This window comes from Platalea leucorodia (assembly GCF_965183815.1).
Source record: "Platalea leucorodia genome assembly, chromosome: 5".
Classification (NCBI taxonomy): domain Eukaryota; kingdom Metazoa; phylum Chordata; class Aves; order Pelecaniformes; family Threskiornithidae; genus Platalea; species Platalea leucorodia.
Window position 1 is genome coordinate 20,302,182 of NC_138827.1, and position 16,306 is coordinate 20,318,487.

Consider the following 16,306-nt stretch of genomic DNA (forward strand, 5'->3'; position numbering starts at 1 on the left):
TAGACGAGATGGCCCAGCACCGTGTCCAGCTGAGTCTTAAACTTGTGTTCAGCGTAGCGGAGTCAACCACTTCCCTGGGGAGATTATTCCAACGATTGACTGTTCTCATTGTGAAAAATTTACCTCTCGTGTCCAATCGGAATCTCCCTGGCAGTAACTTGTGCCCGTTACCCCTTGTCCTCACCATGTGACTCCTTGTAAAAAGGGAGTCTCCACCTTCTCTGTAGCTCCCCTTTAAGTACTGGTACATGGCGATGAGATCACCTCTAAGCCTCCTTTTCTCAAGGCTGAACAAACCCAGCTCTCTCAGCCTATCCTCATACGGCAGGCTTCCCAGACCCTTGGCCATCCTGGTGGCCCTTCTCTGGACCCCCTCCAGCCTGTCCACATCTTCGTTGTATAACGGGGACCGGAACTGTACTCAGTATTCCAGGTGTGGCCTGACAAGCACCAAGTAGAGAGGGATAATGACTTCTTTATCTCTGCTGGTGATGCCCTTCTTGATGCAACCCAGCATCCTACTGGCCTCCTTGGCTGCAGCAGCACGCTGTTCACTCATGTTGAGCTTCCTGTCCACCAGGACCCCCAGATCCCTCTCCACGGAGCTGCTCTCTAGCCAGGTGGATCCCAGTCTGAGCTGCACTCCTGGATTATGTTTTCCCAGGTGCAAGATCCTACACTTGTCTTTGTTAAACTTCATAAGGTTCTTGTTAGCCCACTCTTCCAGCCTATCCAGATCTTCCTGCAGGGTGGCTCTCCCTTCCAGGTGTCTACTTCCCCACTCAGTTTGATGTCATCAGCAAACTTCATCAGTGTACACTTGATCCCATCATCCAGATCACTTATGAAGATACTGAATAGTGTTGGGCCCAATATCGATCCCTGGGGGACCCCACTTGTGACGGGTTGCCGGTTTGAAAAAGAGCCATTTACCACCACCCTTTGGGTGCGGCCCGTCCGCCAATTCCTCACCCACTGCACAGACCACTTGTCCAGGCCATAACACATCAGTTTCTCCAGGAGGAGGCCATGGGGAACCATATCAAAAGCCTTGGAGAAGTCCAAGTAGACAATGTCGACCGCTCGCCCCATGTCAACCGAGCAGGTCACTTCTGACAAAATCTCTGACATTACCCTTTCAGCTTTGGAGTCTTGTAAAGCCTTTCCTTTAGGAAATTCATGTTGTGTTTTAAAAAAGTTTGTCAGAAGAGAACACTGCATAAGGAGGATTCAGCGTAAAGAATAAGGGCTTTCACACAGAGCTCCAACAAAGGTAATGACCAACATAAAACACTTTCAAACAAAACTATCCAGACGTCAAAAGAAACCACAGGCAATTACACGTTTTAAAAACAAATTTACATTTTTAGTTATAAAAACTATTGTTTTGATAAATCAGCTCACCATTAAACAGCACTTTACTTAGATAGATAGTAACATTTTTTCCAGATGCATTTAAGAAGTTGGGCTCAGAGAGTAGGCAACTTTTTTTTAACCAAATCCAGTATTTCCTCTTAATCTACTCAGAAGATCTTTATGATTTCAAATCAAACTTTCAATCTCCCTGTACAATTAAGGAAGAACTTTAGTATTAGAAGTTGCTTTACCATTAAATACTATTTCTGATGCCAACCAAATACATTTGTTAAAAATGTAGTGTATTTGAAGAGATATAACTAACTAACTTGTGAATTCCATATATAATTCAAATAAATAGTCCCCTCTGCTTCCGCTCATCACAAAATTACTTCTCAGCTCACAAAGACACAAAAACATGAAAAATACCAAACACAGACATGAGCTGCACAGGAACTGTGATAACAAGTTACAACTGGCAAATATGGCACATAAAAGAGCATATTTTGTAATAAGCTAGTAGGTCAGAAATGGAAGGACATCAGTCAAATATGATTTATTAGAATCTAACTCCTTCCTGCTGCCAGCTTGGTAGTACCAGGAGTAACTCTTTTTTAGTCAGCTAAGATAACTGGCCCTCTGCAGTCACTCCTTATCATAAAAGTTACAGGTGTGGGAGTTGAGTTGAGGCAGTTTCCACTCCTACACATCGTCACATTTTTGAAGTGCTGCAGTGATCACAATGATCAAGACAAAAGCAGAATACAACAGTACTCTTCTGGCTTCCCAGCTTTCCATAGTCCAGATGTCCTTTGAAGAGAGTATATCCTTTGAAGCTAGTGATGAACAAGACTAGCAGAGAAACTCCAGCAAGTGTTCGGGTTGGCCGGGCCATCAGTTATCACAGAATCATAGAATCGTTAAGGTTGGAAAGGACCTCTGAGATCATCGAGTCCAACCTGTTAACCTAACTGCCTGGTCATGCCCATAAGGACTGGAAAACCAGAACAAATCACCTCTGGGACAGCTATCCCTGGGTAGTAACAAACAGACTGAACATGGGCTGACTATCCAGTATGGTAGTTTAAATTAGACAGCTTTCACTGCAGGTGAAGCTCTGTTTGCTGAAACAGAGGCACGCGGAGAGTTATCACAGGGAAGCTGATAAATGGCAAGTTTTGAAGAACTGAAATTTGTTCATACAGTCAAGCCGTCAGGCATGAGTTTTCCTGATGATAGTTCAAAGAACATCCCAAAAGCATAGACACGTTAATCTTTTAACACACCTGCATTACAGCACCACTAAATTAGTAACTCTGATCTCAGCCTTTACAAAGGTACCTCTGTTAACATGTTTACATGCTTCTTCCACCAAAAAAAAAAAAAAAAAGACTGATCATAGTGGGGATCAGTACCCCCCACAGGTCAACAAACAAAACTCCTTTCATCCAGGAAGATGGAATGTAACTTGGCTGTCCAGCAAAGGTTTCATAGGGAATTTGAAGGGATCTCCACAATGAACAGTAAATGAAAACCTAAAAAGCTTTTTTTCAGGACACACTTGTAAATATCTAGGAGACCAAATCTAGAAAAACATGTATTTTTAGTATCTTTTCTGCATTTCACAACACTAAGTTTTATAGGGAACAAGTACCAGGCACTTAGTGAGTTTAATTTAATATTTACCATTTAATTATCCCAACGTTTTGCATTTCTGCTTCTTTTCTCGGAGGATAGTTTTACTCCCGCTTCCCCCCCCCCCCCCAAGTTTTTCTTTCTGGTCTGACTACACTGCTTCCAATACATTTACTAATCTAAATGTGAGAGTGCCACCTTTTGGTATTGACGACCCCCGCCGCAGCACAGCTGCACGCCCCGCTCAGTTGCGGCACCACCCCCCACGCCCGCCCCCGGGGAGCCCCTCTCTGTCGCCGCAGCCTGAGCCCGGCCCGGCCCGGCCCGGCCCGGCCGCCCTCAGAGGCGGGAGCGCCCCGGGGCTCCGTCCCTCGCCGGGGCCGAGGCGGGAAGAGGGAAGCCTCCACAGACGGACGGGGCAGCTCCTCGCCGCTCCTACGGAGCGAGGGACTCTCCTCAGCCCCCTCCCACGAATTCCGCCCCCTCAGCGGACGCCTACCCAGGGGGATCCCAGGGGGATCCCAGGGGGATCCCACCGCCGCTCCCTCTGCGCCTGAGGGAGCAACGGCCGCGCGCACCCCGCGCGCCACAGCGCCCAGCGGCCGCCAGCTGCTGGCGCTGGCGCACGCGGCGGGCGGGAGCGGGGCGGAGGCGGCCGCCCGCTGCCGGCGCGCGGTTGGCGAGGGCAGCCGTGGGCGTGGCGCCAGCGATAGAAGTGCGTCGGGAAGTGCCGTTAACGCAGGCGCGGTGGCCAAGTGGTAAGGCGTCGGTCTCGTAAACCGAAGATCACGGGTTCGAACCCCGTCCGTGCCTCGGTGGGCAGGGGCCGGCGGGAGCTTCCCTCACCCTTTTTAGGGGAGGGCGGCGGGAGTCCCCGCGGCCACGCAGCCGGGACGAACGGGGGCGGCGGGGCGGGGTGCTCCGCACGGCCCCGGGGCCGGGAGCGCAGCCAGCGGCGGGCGGTTCCCCCCCGGCCGGGCGGCGCTCCGAGCCCCCGCGGCGGCGTTTGGCCACAGCGCGTCCGGCGCAAAGGGCGCACCCCGCGCGAGCGCGGCGTTCCTGCTCCAAGTTGTGTTCAGCAAGCGATCACTCGTCTTTTAGTCAGCTAAGTTACCTTTGTTATTATAGCCCAAAAGTTCAAAATAATAACTTCCTAAAGAGCGAGCTTTGCTCCAAGTCGCTGACTGAAGAGCACTTCTTTGCAAGTTAACAAAACTGAAGATGGGAATCCAAGGTTTTTAATATGTTCTGCACGCTTGCCGATTGCTAAAGCATTTTGGAAAGGGTGCCATGCAGAAATACTTAGGATACAAGAATAGCAAAACTGATACAAACATTTTCCTATGTAGCACTTTCAGGAATGTTTGAGCTGATGGATGTTTAGTATAAAATTAGATTGATAGTGGTAATGATACTAATATAGAAGACGTGATGGCAGAGAAGTGTCAATGATGTGGCAGAAAATACTAGATCTGTAGTGAAAACATGACTTGGAATTTGGAATGTAGCTTGCATTGTTTTCTGATCTTTATTTTCCATTTCCAATCACCCATTTATTTGCTTTGATGTTAAGTAATACTTGGAAGTTTTGTAGGAAAGAGGAGTCTTCTGAATTAGGGCAGAACTACTTCAACAGTGAATAGTACAGGCTGGCAGCCCTATCCTTTTTTAATACATAAATTGTATCTATTTTTAGGGAAGAACCAAAGCATTGCTCCTCAGAAGCGAATCTGCTGGCCTTTTGATGCTTGTATTGAAATAACGAACCAGAGAGTGAATATTAAGGCTAAATACCACAATTAACTATTTAATTTGCATTAGTAATTCTCATTTCTTTCAAGCTTCGTGATTCAATAGAGCAGTTTCAGGAAAATTACAGACAAAGACTACGTTATCAGCAGTTCGAACAGAAAGAGCAACGACGACAGCTGCACCAGCAAATGTCGTCGGAAGGAGGTGTAAATCAAGATGGAGCTGACCAGCAACAGAATCTTACTGAACAGTTTCTTAACAGGTTGGGGGGTTTTGTTGCTTCTCCCTCCACCCACTCCTATCGCTCCTCAAGTTTCATAATAACCCGTTTCAGTGGTCTTTTTTTTCTTGCCATTTGTTATTAGATCTATGCAGAAGCTAGGAGAATTAAATATAGGCACGGACAGTCTTGGAAATTATGTACAAACACTTAGCCAGCAATGTAACGGGAGCAAAGGGAATGATTGATAATGCCAAAAACTTAATACAAGCAGTCCTTGAAAGCATGGAGCTGCTAATATCAGATACCCTTTCCCAAAGAGTCACCTGTACAGGGGAATCAAACCTAAGTTATGGGAGGCTGTTCAGGACTAGAAATGTCCTTCTGTTAGCACTGTGGGAGTAGCTGTTCATCTTTATTTTTAGTTATCCAATGAATTTGTCATTGAATAGGGGTATTTAGCTCATGATCAGTGTTTTCTATTTATTTTTATAGGGATTATAAAATCCGTTGGTTTTTTTTTTTGACAGCACACGTGAGAAATAGTGGTTATTCGTTATAGTTTACATTTTATGCTTGTTTTTAATTTTGGACTTTTTATTCCATCTTATATGTATAATTCTTGTTCATTTTGTGTTCTAAGTTTCTGAAAGCCTTTTTATTAAATACAAACTAGATGGAGAGAGAGGCAGGGAGAGTAGGAACTGGATTTCTTCTGTTACCTAAAGGCAGCACTGACCTGAAAGCAACAATGATTTTTCCACGTATCTGTGTATATATGTGTATACATATGTATCTTATGGAATGAAAACAAGTATTTTTAACTTGCATTCACTTGTTCAATGCCTGGAGTTGCTGCAAAAACAGCAACCTCATGTAAAGATTATAGTTTAATGATAGAGAATCAGACACACGTAACACTCGTCCACATAAATTAGTCAATTCTGAGTATCACTAAAACAGTAACTTTAGTTCAAAAAATCCCCGTCTGGAACCGCAGACAAAAAGAAATCTTTTCTCCAGGCACAGCGCTGGCCCCTTACTGTCAGTATGCGTAACGACCAGCAGGCAAACCTGGGCTGGGGGGGGTATCTATGGAGCATCACGAAATGCTTACATCTGAAACACAAAAATCCCAAATTATATTTCAGCATATTAAAGAAGTAGCACAGAAGAAAGCAGAGGAATTCAGTCAGAATAAGGGATAGGATAGTAGTTGAGCTAAAGGAGGATTCTAGGTGAGCAGGTCAGCTCAAAATACAACACATCCTTTAAAAGCTAGAGTGATTTGAATGCTTAAAATCAGTATTAAGACTAATTGATACGATTTTGAACACATTCTTAGCATAAAAGTAAACACTCTTGCTGGTGTTGGAAAACATCTCATCCCTTCCTTACAGCACTGCTGCAGGGAGACAGCTCTGCGAGGCTGCAGGACAAGGTTGTACCATAATCAGAATCTGCGCTTACACATCCACCACAACAGCTACAGCCCTGGCGCTGCTGCTGCACATCTTGCTTGCTTGGTCAATAAAGCTGGAAGTGAACTGTAAAACTTTAAAGAGTAAAATGAAAAATAAAGAACAAATCTCAGTAATTCACTTTATGCTAAAAAGGTGTGCGTATGTTAATATACATCCAATAACAAGACTATAAAAGAAGTATCTGATTTTCCTTTTGCATTATTTTAACTTACATGGCTGTGAATTGATACCGTTAAATTATCTATCTCCAAAATACACAGTTGTAATTTGACTAGGTTTGTTTGTGTGACATAATTAGGAGGGACGTCTGGCCAGCTGCACTGCCCAAGAGAGGTGCTACTGAACTGCCAGGGAAATGCACCACTGAAAGCCAGACAGAAATAATGTACTTCAGAGCACTCCATCAAAATATTGGGAAAAAAACCCTGTAACATTCAGTTGCCTCTCTTTTTAAACATTTAGAACAAATACCTAACCGCTTAAATACAACTAATAAATTGTATGCTACAGCTATTTGGCAGTTACAGTTCAAACTGCAAGTCACTTTGTAAATTACACAATTTTAACTTGCAGCAAAAAAATTGCAGCAGCAGGAAGGAGAGGGGGCCAGGAGAGGGGCAGGGAGGGCCTGGACACAGAAGAGGGGCGACAGGGCCCCAAGGGCCCAGGACTCGCTGCAGCTCTCGCTCTCGGTGCTGCTGGGAGAACTTGACAGTTCAGACGCTTCTTTCTCCTTCTCTCCTCCTTCCTCTTCTGTAACTCCAGTCACTTGGCTGTCCTCCACCTAGGAGAATACATAGGTGTCTTGCAGCTCTTATGAGATGAGGCTTCCTAGACACGTAGCCTGGCTCGCTCGTGCACTGTGCAGCCATACCACGCTTTGGGTTACACATACAGACCCCGCGGTGCACGTTGGCGGTCTGGCCTGCTGTGGACTACGAAGAGGGATCCTTCCTCACCCGGAGAGGCAGGCTCTCTTGCCTGCAGCGGGAGGCAGCTGCTGGCCACATGGCCTTCGATTTCTTCTGCTTTACCTTTCTCCAGCCTCTCCAGCCTCAGCCGCGGCAGCTCCTGCCCACAGCCTGCTCCGCCCGTCCCTTTTCGCCCCCACGCCATGAGAACAGCGAGGCCGGGCAGAGACAACCCACCCAAGCCACAGGTGGATGCAGTCAACGGCATCCCCAGGGGACGAACGGACAACGGCGTCCTCAGCGCGGCCTCTGGGAGAGGGAAAGGAGAAGCAGCGACCGTGATTCCCGCGGCTCGCCCCGGCCGGAGCCCCCCCTTCCGCAGGGGCTTCTGGAGAGGCACGGAGGGCCAGCTTGCCGCCGTCACCACAGGGCTCGGGGGTGACCCGGGGCTACGCGACGGGGCCCCAGGGGAGGTGCAGGAGCTGGCGGCAGCCGCTCGGGGCGAGCGGGGCCGGGGGAGGCTCGGGGGAGCCCTGGCGAGGTTGCCAAGCTGCTCCCGCGCACCGCACGTGCGCTAGAGGGGCCAGAGCCGGCGCGCGAAGGCCGGGCTGCAGTCCCGCGCTTCGGCCACGAGGCGGCGGCAGCAGCAGGCGGGCGGCGCGTGCCCCGGGGCGGCCCCGGCCCCGCCGTCCCGCGCGCTGCGGACTTCGCTTTCGCAAGGCGAAAAAATTTGCGCTTTGCTTTTGGCGGACGGGCGGCAGCGGCGAGCCCACCGGCCGCGCCGGTTTTCGGGGCACGGGCGCAGCGGGAAGCCCGCAGAAAAACACAAGAAACCAGCAACAAACCTACACCTCGTGCCGCGCCGCTAGCACGGGCTACGCCCCCAGAGCAATGGGGCAATGCGGCCGAGTCCGCAAAAACTACACCTCCCGGCACGCACTGCGACACAGAGCACGGCCGCCCGGGCGCCGGAGGCCAGCGGACTGCCCCTCCCGGCGTGCCCGCGGAGCCGGCCCGGCCGAGGGGGAGCCCCGCGCCGCGGGACCCCAGCTCCAGCGCGCGGCGAGGCGGCCTCCCCGGCTCCCGGGCCCGGCCATCGCCTCCCTCCGCAGCTCGGCGACCGCTCGGCTCCCCCTTGGCGCACACCGGCCCCTGCGTCGCCTGACCCCCACAGCGTGTCACCTCCGCCCCCGGGCCCCCTCACAGCCCCTCGCCCGGTGAAAAGGGAGCGCTGCGGGCAAAGGAGACGGCGAGTGCTTATTCAGTCACGCACGGGTGCGAGTCTGCTCCAAGGCTCCGGGCCCCGCCGCTCCCCCTGCCCCTGGGACACCTCGGCAGTCGTTCCCGGACTTCCCGGAGCTCTGCTCGTTGGTCCATCGGGGAACAGACGGTCGGTCGGTCGGCTCCCGGAGCGATGGGCAGAGGTGGAGGCCGCCAACAGTGAGGAGCAGGACACTAGAAGAGAAAAGTGACAGCCGGCTGGATGGCGGGGGTGCAGCATGGGGCAGGCAACGGGGCAGCGAAAGACAGAAGAGACAGGGACAAGAAAAAGGACAGAGGCACAGTGCGGGGGGCGGGGGGGAAGGGAGCAGGTCAGAGGTGGAGAAGCAGCAGGGACAAAGGAACAGGGGCAGAAAGAGGGAGTGGGAGCAGGACAAATAAAAATAAACACAGGGAGCAGGATGGAGATGATAAAAACCCCTGGGATGGGCAGCGTGACAGAGGAATTGAAAAAGAATAGGGGCAGGGAGCAGGACAGAGGGATACAGTGAGAAACAATGGGACAGGGAGCAGGACAGAGCAACAGAGAATAAAAATGAAGAGGGAGCATGAGAGAAACTGAGGGTGGCAGGGGGGAAGGGAGAAGGACAGATAGAGCAACAGAAGGAAAGAGGGTCAGGGAGCAAGACAGTGGGACAGAATGAGAAAAAGAGGGGCAGCAAGCAGGACAGAGCAGTAGAGACACAAGAAGGACAGACAGATAGAGAGACAAAGAGGGAGGGAAGGACAGAGAGAGAGAGAGAGAGATAATGACCTGGGTGGGGGGCAGGGGGAGAGAAAGATGGGGACAGGGAGCAGCAGAGAGGGATGGAGAAAGAGGGATGAGGAGCAGGAGAGAGGGTTATAAAGAGAAAAGTAGGACAAGGGAGAAGGACTGAGGACCAGAGACAGAAAGGTACAGGGAAAAAAGGATGGTGAGATGCAGAAAGAAATAGGGTCAGGGAGCAGGACAAAAGGACAGAGAGAAAAAGGAGAGGAAGAAGGAAGGAAGGAAGGATAAAGATGGGGACAGGGAGTGGGACATATAGAGACAGAAAAAGTAGAACAGAGAACAGGGGAGGGGGACTGAGTAATACAGAGAGAGATGCAGACTGGGACAAAGAGATGGAGAAGGTAAAAACAGTGATGGGCTGGAGGACCTGCTTCTGACAACCTGTCACTCCTGGTGTCACTTCCGTGGCCTCAAAAATGGGACACAGCACAACACAGAGGAATGGGGGAGTGAAAGAAAAGGCACAGGGAACTTTTTTTAAAAAGAAAAAACAAGAGAGAGCAAAATAGTGATGGGGAACGTGATAAGGATGGACCAAGAGAGACAGGACACCAGACAGAAAGTGAGAGGAAAAAAGGGACAGGAAGCTGTATACAGGGATGGCAGAAAAACAGGAACAAAACCCAGTATTTATTACACAGTGTGGCTAATTAAAATGTAAATTATCTACCAGCTTAAACAGAACTGCTCATTATAATGGCTTAGCCTGTCTCTTGTCTAAGTTAGCATCTGTTTCTTGGCAGGGTACACAGGACTTTAAGACCAAATATAAAACATAGAGGGAGAAACATGCTTACAGGAGTAATCTAAATTAATTATGTGCACAAGATTTGATATCACTTAGTCTTAATCCTAGCTTGTATGGTCAATTAATACTCTGATCTCTGAATTTCATTTCTGCAAATTCCACATTTATCCATGCTTCTCCATTAAAAAAAAAAATTGCATTATCTCAGTGTTAGATATAGAGTTGTTTGAAGAGGCTGTGAACATAAGGAGAGACTTCTCTTTTGCCGGTTCTTTGGAAATCCTACATTGACCTTGAAACTGAGCAAGAAGAGTATGAAAAAACAAGAAATCTTTACTGCAGATTACTTCAACGGACACAGCATGGTACGGTATGCATGGGTACCCAGAACACAGAATTTGGCTTGAATGTGGTCCACAGCGGAGACGAAGCCTTGACTGCTTTGGTTGTTTGGCTTTTTCAAATCAACAGTGAACCTAAGTTCAGTCTCATGCCTGTGCCATGAAGAGGGGAAAGACATTTCTACAGTCTGTGTAACAGGTTTATCTTCTATTCAAGTATTTATACACTGCCTTCCCCTCCTGTGTTTCTTGGCTATTGTACAGTATTTTCATTGGTCATGAATAAAAGCATTTGAACACTTTTTACTGTTACTGACTTCAGTTATTTTTGGTTTGAAAGAAAACACCATACATGAGGTAATTCCATTTTAATAGTCTCTGAATTTCCAATATTTGAAAGGAAAAATAATGGTGTAAGTGCAGGAGTATGCAGCCATTACCAACAGAAACAGCATTAGGAAGCTTCTCAATATTCCTTTTTGGTATTTCATGGGGAAAAACATTAAGCCTAAGATTTCTCATCCCATAAGTTCTTGGGGGCTGCAGGGAGAAGGAACCTGACACTCTTAGTAAGTTGCCTGAGAATCACAGCTTACAGTTACTCAATGTCTTCTGGTCTCACAGGATGAGGCAGAGGTATAATTGATTTCTTCTCCGTATCTCTGGAAAGAGCTTTTCTCATATCTGTGGCAAAAGGAAAAAATGCTATTATAATAGGACCGTCATCGTACAAAGCCGTATTAAGTGAATTCTGTATTAAAATAATATCATTTTTAATCAAGAAGATTTCATAGAATCACAGAAAATCTCAAGTTGGAAGGGACCCATAAGGATCCTCAAGTCCAACTCCCTGCTCCTCGCAGGACTACATAAAACTAAACCATATGACTAAGAGCGTCGTCCAGATGCTCCTTGAACTCTGACAGGCTTGGTGCCGCGACCACTTCCCTGGGGAGCCTGTTCCAGGGACCGACCACCCTCTCAGTGAAGAACCTTTTCCTAATGTCCAGTCTGAACTTCCCCTGATGCAGCTTCATTCCATTCCCTCATGTCCTATTGCTGGTCACCAGAGAGAGATCAGCACCTCCCCCTCCACTGTCCCGCCTTGAGGAAGCTGTAGACTGTGATGAGGTCACCCCTCAGCCTTCTCCAAGCTGAACAAACCAAGTGACCTCAGCCACTCCTCATAAGTCTTGCCCTCGAGGCCTCTCACCATCTTGGTCACCCTCCTCTGGACACACTCTAAATAGTTTGACGTCCTTAATGTCATTCAGCAGCAATGTTATCAACTGCAATATAACCCTGCGTGAAACCCAAGTGAATGGAAAGGAAATGGCAGGCTAAAAGGACCAATATATGTTTTAAGGCATCTGCAACAATAGTAGATGTCTGTCCATAGCTCCTGTATTTCATAGTACTCCTGCATCTCAAATGAATAGTGCAAGAACAGAAAAGATATACAGCATGGCCATGTAACCTTTGGGGAGGATACTTAAAGGAAAGAAGGTCTAGAAAGAGGAAGCAGCTGGTACTTCAGTTTTGTTAACAGAATTAACATTAACATACTTGAATTTCCATGTTCATTCCCTTTTAAACTGAAAATGCCACCCAATTCTCTGCCAGTGTTGACCACTGACACTTGTAAATTTGTAGTTAGACATCTGAGACAAACTAAGTTTCAAGTCCCGTTATGGGAAGAAATGAGGAAAGCACTGCAATTCCTTCCCCCAATAACATTAGCAAAAGCCCAGCCACTGGGTGTGAGCATTCCTTGGAAAGGAAAGTTAGATAACAAACTGCATTTTTATTTTCATCTTACGTACAGCATAAGCGCCTTTGTACTTACCAGTTTATTCTTGTTTCATAGTTTATTTTGCCACAGATGCTACAAAACATGTAAACTGCAAGATTAAGTTTTGTAACTGATGTAGTCTTCAGTAGGAAAAGCTATCTAAAGGAGTATATAAAATCCCTTCGTCAGCAACTATCTCAACTTTTTTTATATTAAAAAAAAAAAAATCATACAAACAAGCCCAGGAACCTTTAACATGAGAATCTTTCCATTCACCTTGAGGCAGAACGAATACTTACCATAAGCATCTTCATCTGGCTCTCCATTGCTAGCAGAGTAGTACTCTAACACTGTCCGGTACACACTGTAGCCTAGTTGCTTATACATATTTACTGCGACCTGATTTGACACTCTCACAAAGAGATCGACGAAAAATCCACCCTTTCTTTGAAAAAATAAAAACCAAAAAACCACAGTAAGGAACAGCAGCTGAATGTATTTCTAAATAATAACCTGTAACTTGTAATCAGAGCAAGAGCAGGTCTGGTGATGTAGTATGCTAATCAAACATCTTTCACACTGTAATAACAGAGGCACTCCTTTACCAAGGGGCAAATCCAGTACAGGCACAAATTTCATTTTATTGTTGTCACATGACTGTTCTTTTACACCAGCCAGTGGGCTGAGAATTATGAACAGGAAGAACAGGAGAAGCTAAACACCCACACAAGCCTCATATCCATTAGAAATTATTTAAAAAAAAAAAAAAAAAAAAAAGAGTCCACCTTTTAGATCACATTGGCTTTGGGACTGCCTCCTTCAAAGCGCATGGCAGGGCGGAGTGGTGGAATCAGTCACAAAATTCAGTTGCCTAGCAGGAGACAGCCCTTCTCCTCACAAGGCAAATTTTTCAAAACATCGTACTATTTTCGGATTTTACCAACTACAATGGGGTTGCCCTACCAGTTGAGGAGGTTTCCCTGTGGGTTCACTTGACACTAAATTAAATTTTCAGCAGGTACAAGCAACCAAGCATGAGATAGAAAGTAAGCTAAGACACTGTCTGCCGTACAAGATTTGTTCAAGATTGTGCCTGCGGGAATTGCACAAAGCCCATGATTACTGAACAAGTATGTTGGAGGCCCTACGGGAAACAGTGCTGATGTTTCATGAAGCTCTTTTCCTGCCAAGAAAGGGACTTTTTACACAGTATCTCTATTGGAATTCAGGCTACTTCCTACCCATTCTGGCAAGTTAGCTTTCATAGAAACCCTGAGCTCTTAAACTGCCAAGCAACAGTTTTAATTCTTGTTCCCTAACTATGGGGAATTTCAGTGAATCAGAACATTATTTAAAGCAAAATTCTGCATCTGTTTCATGCAATTCAAATATCTAAGCCATGGACAGGTGTCTGTAGAAAGATTACTTTAAAAGCTAAAGAGAAGTATAGTACTCACTTTTCTGAAATTTCTTCCAGTAGTTCCATCAATTTAGCAGCCAAACCCAGCCGTCGAAATTCTGGTGCAACAGAGAGAGCAGTAACATGTCCATGCCATTCTTCCCTAGCCACAGAGCCTTCCGCTTTACCCATTACTGCGAACATACAGACCATCAGAGCAGTAGCACCTTTGGCATAATGCACCACCCACAGCTATACATCTTCACAAAAGAACCAAGCAGTATATAAACAAAGATTGCAATGATTGTGGTAAAGGCCCAAACAGGGATGTCTAGGTTATCACTGAGTGATTCAGCAACCACTAAAAATGTCATTTTGCTCAAGCATTACAGTAGTCTCTTGACTAGTGTTGAAAAAAAAAAAAATTCTCAAATTCATTGTTTGAGAAGTTCCCAATGCGAATTTTAAGCAATTCTCGTGAGTCTTTGACTGAGTAGAATTCAGGATCTCACTAAAATAATGAAGGAATGGAGGGCTAGAAGCCCAAAACTAAACTCACCATCCTGGCAACTACTGGAGACTTTTGGTGACTATGGGGGAATAGACCTTGGGAAGCTTTGCCAATCTGGCAATAGGAAGCTAAGGCCCTGCAAACACGGTATGTTTAAGAAAAAAAGGGGGGATGTAGTTTTGGGGGGCTTCTTTGTAATTCCTCTCCTTTCTACACAGAACCAAACTAGTGTTAGTTCACTAATGAATATTTACAGTCCCACACGGTACTCTTCTAAACATCAGTCGCTGCTAATAAGCAACTGATGTGGTGGGTACAGAGAAGCCTTCTGTATAGCAAATGCTTTAAGCTTTACTATGTTAAATACTTTATTTCCCAGGTCCTTGCAAAGACCCTTATTCTGCCCCCTCCCTCCCCACACACACACAAAAAAAGAGGGGAAAAAAACCCTGGAAGAAATAAACAAACGAACAGTTCCAGCTGGAATGATTTCTGAAAAACACAAATATTCCACAGCAACTCAGCATCTGACATCCAGATCCAGAGCCCTTTCTCCCTCGCAGGACAACGGAAAACCCAAGCCCAGCATTTTTACTTACTGATGACTGACAGTGTGCGAGATCAGCGCTGAGTGCAGGGACTTAATACCAGGATTACAGAAACGCTCGTGCGCATATATTCACCTGTCTAAAACCTGGGTGGACGTTAGCACAGTCGAGCGTCCTTGCCACCCTAGGAACATCAAACTGAAAACTACTGCTACGAGTCCTACGTAATACGCTCAGAGGTTCATGAAACGGGAAGATGATATGTAACGTTCCTTTTCCCTGTTGGGTATTTGGAAAATGCGGAGTAAGAAGAGCTCCTGCGTTTCAATCCCCCAAACACGCCGCGCCGTGCGCCGGTAACGGGGGAACCCGCGGGGCCGCGCCACACTCACTGTAACCCATCAGCTCCCCGCCGGGCGCCTCGGCGACAATGAAGTACTCGGGCCAGTGGGCCAGGTACTGCAGGTAGAAGGGTATCCCGTACTGGGGCGCTGCGTTAAGGAGCAAGCTGTCGCCGCCACGGCTGCCGCCGCCCGCGCTAGGCCCCGCGCCTCCTCCCCGGCGGCCGGCGGCAGCGGGAAGGATACGGTCTCCGTCAGCGGGTCCAGGTTGCTGCGGGGGGAGAGCAACGCTCACCACGGGCCCGGCGCCCCCCGCCGCCCCGAGCTCTCCCGGGGGAAGGGGCGGCGGCGCCTGAGGGAAGGGGGAGCCCCTCGCGTGCGCCCACGGGCCGGGGGGGGGGGGAGGGAGAGGGAGGCGGCCGGCGCTCACATGTTGTTGAAGCGGAAGAGGTCGTCGCAGGTGAAGGCGCGGAGCGTCGTCATGATGCTGCTGCCGCCGCTGCCGCTGCTGCCGCCGCCGCTGGCCCTGGCGCTGCCGCCGCCCCGGAAGCGCTCCCGCCGCCCAAGGGCCCCTTCCGCCACCGAGGGGCGGCAGCGGAGCGCCCCAGCCCCGCCCCTGCCGGCCGTACCGCGCGGAGGGGCCGCGGCGGGGCGCGGGCGCTGAGAGCCGCGGGCGGGCGGCTGGGAAGGCGGAGGCCGCCTGCGGCTGAGCGAGGAGCGGCGGGGCCGGGCCGGCGGGGCTGCAGCGGCGGGAGGCGCTGGGAGCCCGGCTCCGGCGGGCGGCGAGAGCTTGCGCGGCGCCCGAGGGCAGCCCCGCGGCGACCCCCAGGCAGGACAGCTCCGCCAGGCACACGCACACACACCCCCCCCACACCCCGACGCTACAGACGGCATGGCCGTAATATGCAAGACCACCACGCGCAAAGCTGACAGCTCCCGGAGGAGGGAAGATGCCGGCGGACACGAAGTCCTACGGTGCCACAACAGCAGCGCACAGATGCTCTGCGTCGGACCTGGGAAACGCAGTCAAACGCCATGGCCCGTGATAACGTTACTGCCAAAACCGGGACAATGGATGGCCAAGAAGCCAGGCACTACGACCCAAGACTGTAAGGATGCAGGGAAGAAACACCAGAAGAGGACCTCCTGGAAACTGAACACTCAAGACTCAAGACCAACTCTTCTCCCAAGTAACAAGTGACGGGATGAGAGGAG

At 48.8% G+C, this 16,306-nt stretch overlaps 1 protein-coding gene across 5 annotated transcripts; it reads right to left on the minus strand.

Annotated features, from left to right (window-relative positions):
• Positions 1-6,505: 6,505 nt before the first annotated feature.
• Positions 6,506-15,626, minus strand: NAA20 (N-alpha-acetyltransferase 20, NatB catalytic subunit). Of its 5 annotated transcripts, XR_014228159.1 has the most exons (8): positions 15,522-15,626; positions 15,338-15,362; positions 15,143-15,233; positions 13,750-13,885; positions 12,592-12,737; positions 11,097-11,184; positions 8,632-8,813; positions 6,506-7,231 (listed from the first exon to the last, which is right to left on the minus strand). XR_014228159.1 is itself a non-coding variant. In XM_082311732.1 (7 exons), exons 1-6 carry the CDS (start codon positions 15,572-15,574, stop codon positions 11,099-11,101), a joined length of 537 nt encoding a protein of 178 aa, XP_082167858.1. In that variant the 5' UTR covers positions 15,575-15,626; the 3' UTR covers positions 8,451-8,813; positions 11,097-11,098. The 5 variants fall into 5 exon arrangements, 4 of the variants coding, with proteins under 4 accessions (XP_082167858.1, XP_082167859.1, XP_082167857.1 ...); XM_082311732.1 differs by lacking the exon at positions 6,506-7,231 and having other exon boundaries at positions 8,451-8,813; XM_082311733.1 differs by lacking the exons at positions 6,506-7,231; positions 8,632-8,813 and adding an exon at positions 9,891-9,998.
• Between the last annotated feature and the right edge of the window lie 680 nt (positions 15,627-16,306).

Excerpts from the sequence above, each read along its gene's own strand:
- NAA20 (XM_082311730.1), bottom strand. The coding sequence starts at position 15,574 with ATGACGACGCTCCGCGCCTTCACCTGCGACGACCTCTTCCGCTTCAAC. Across the intron at positions 15,234-15,337 it reads TGGACCCGCTGACGGAGACC|TACGGGATACCCTTCTACCT; the intron begins GTATCCTTCCCG and ends GCAGCGCCCCAG. Across the intron at positions 13,886-15,142 it reads CGGGGAGCTGATGGGTTACA|TAATGGGTAAAGCGGAAGGC; the intron begins GTGAGTGTGGCG and ends GTATGTTCGCAG.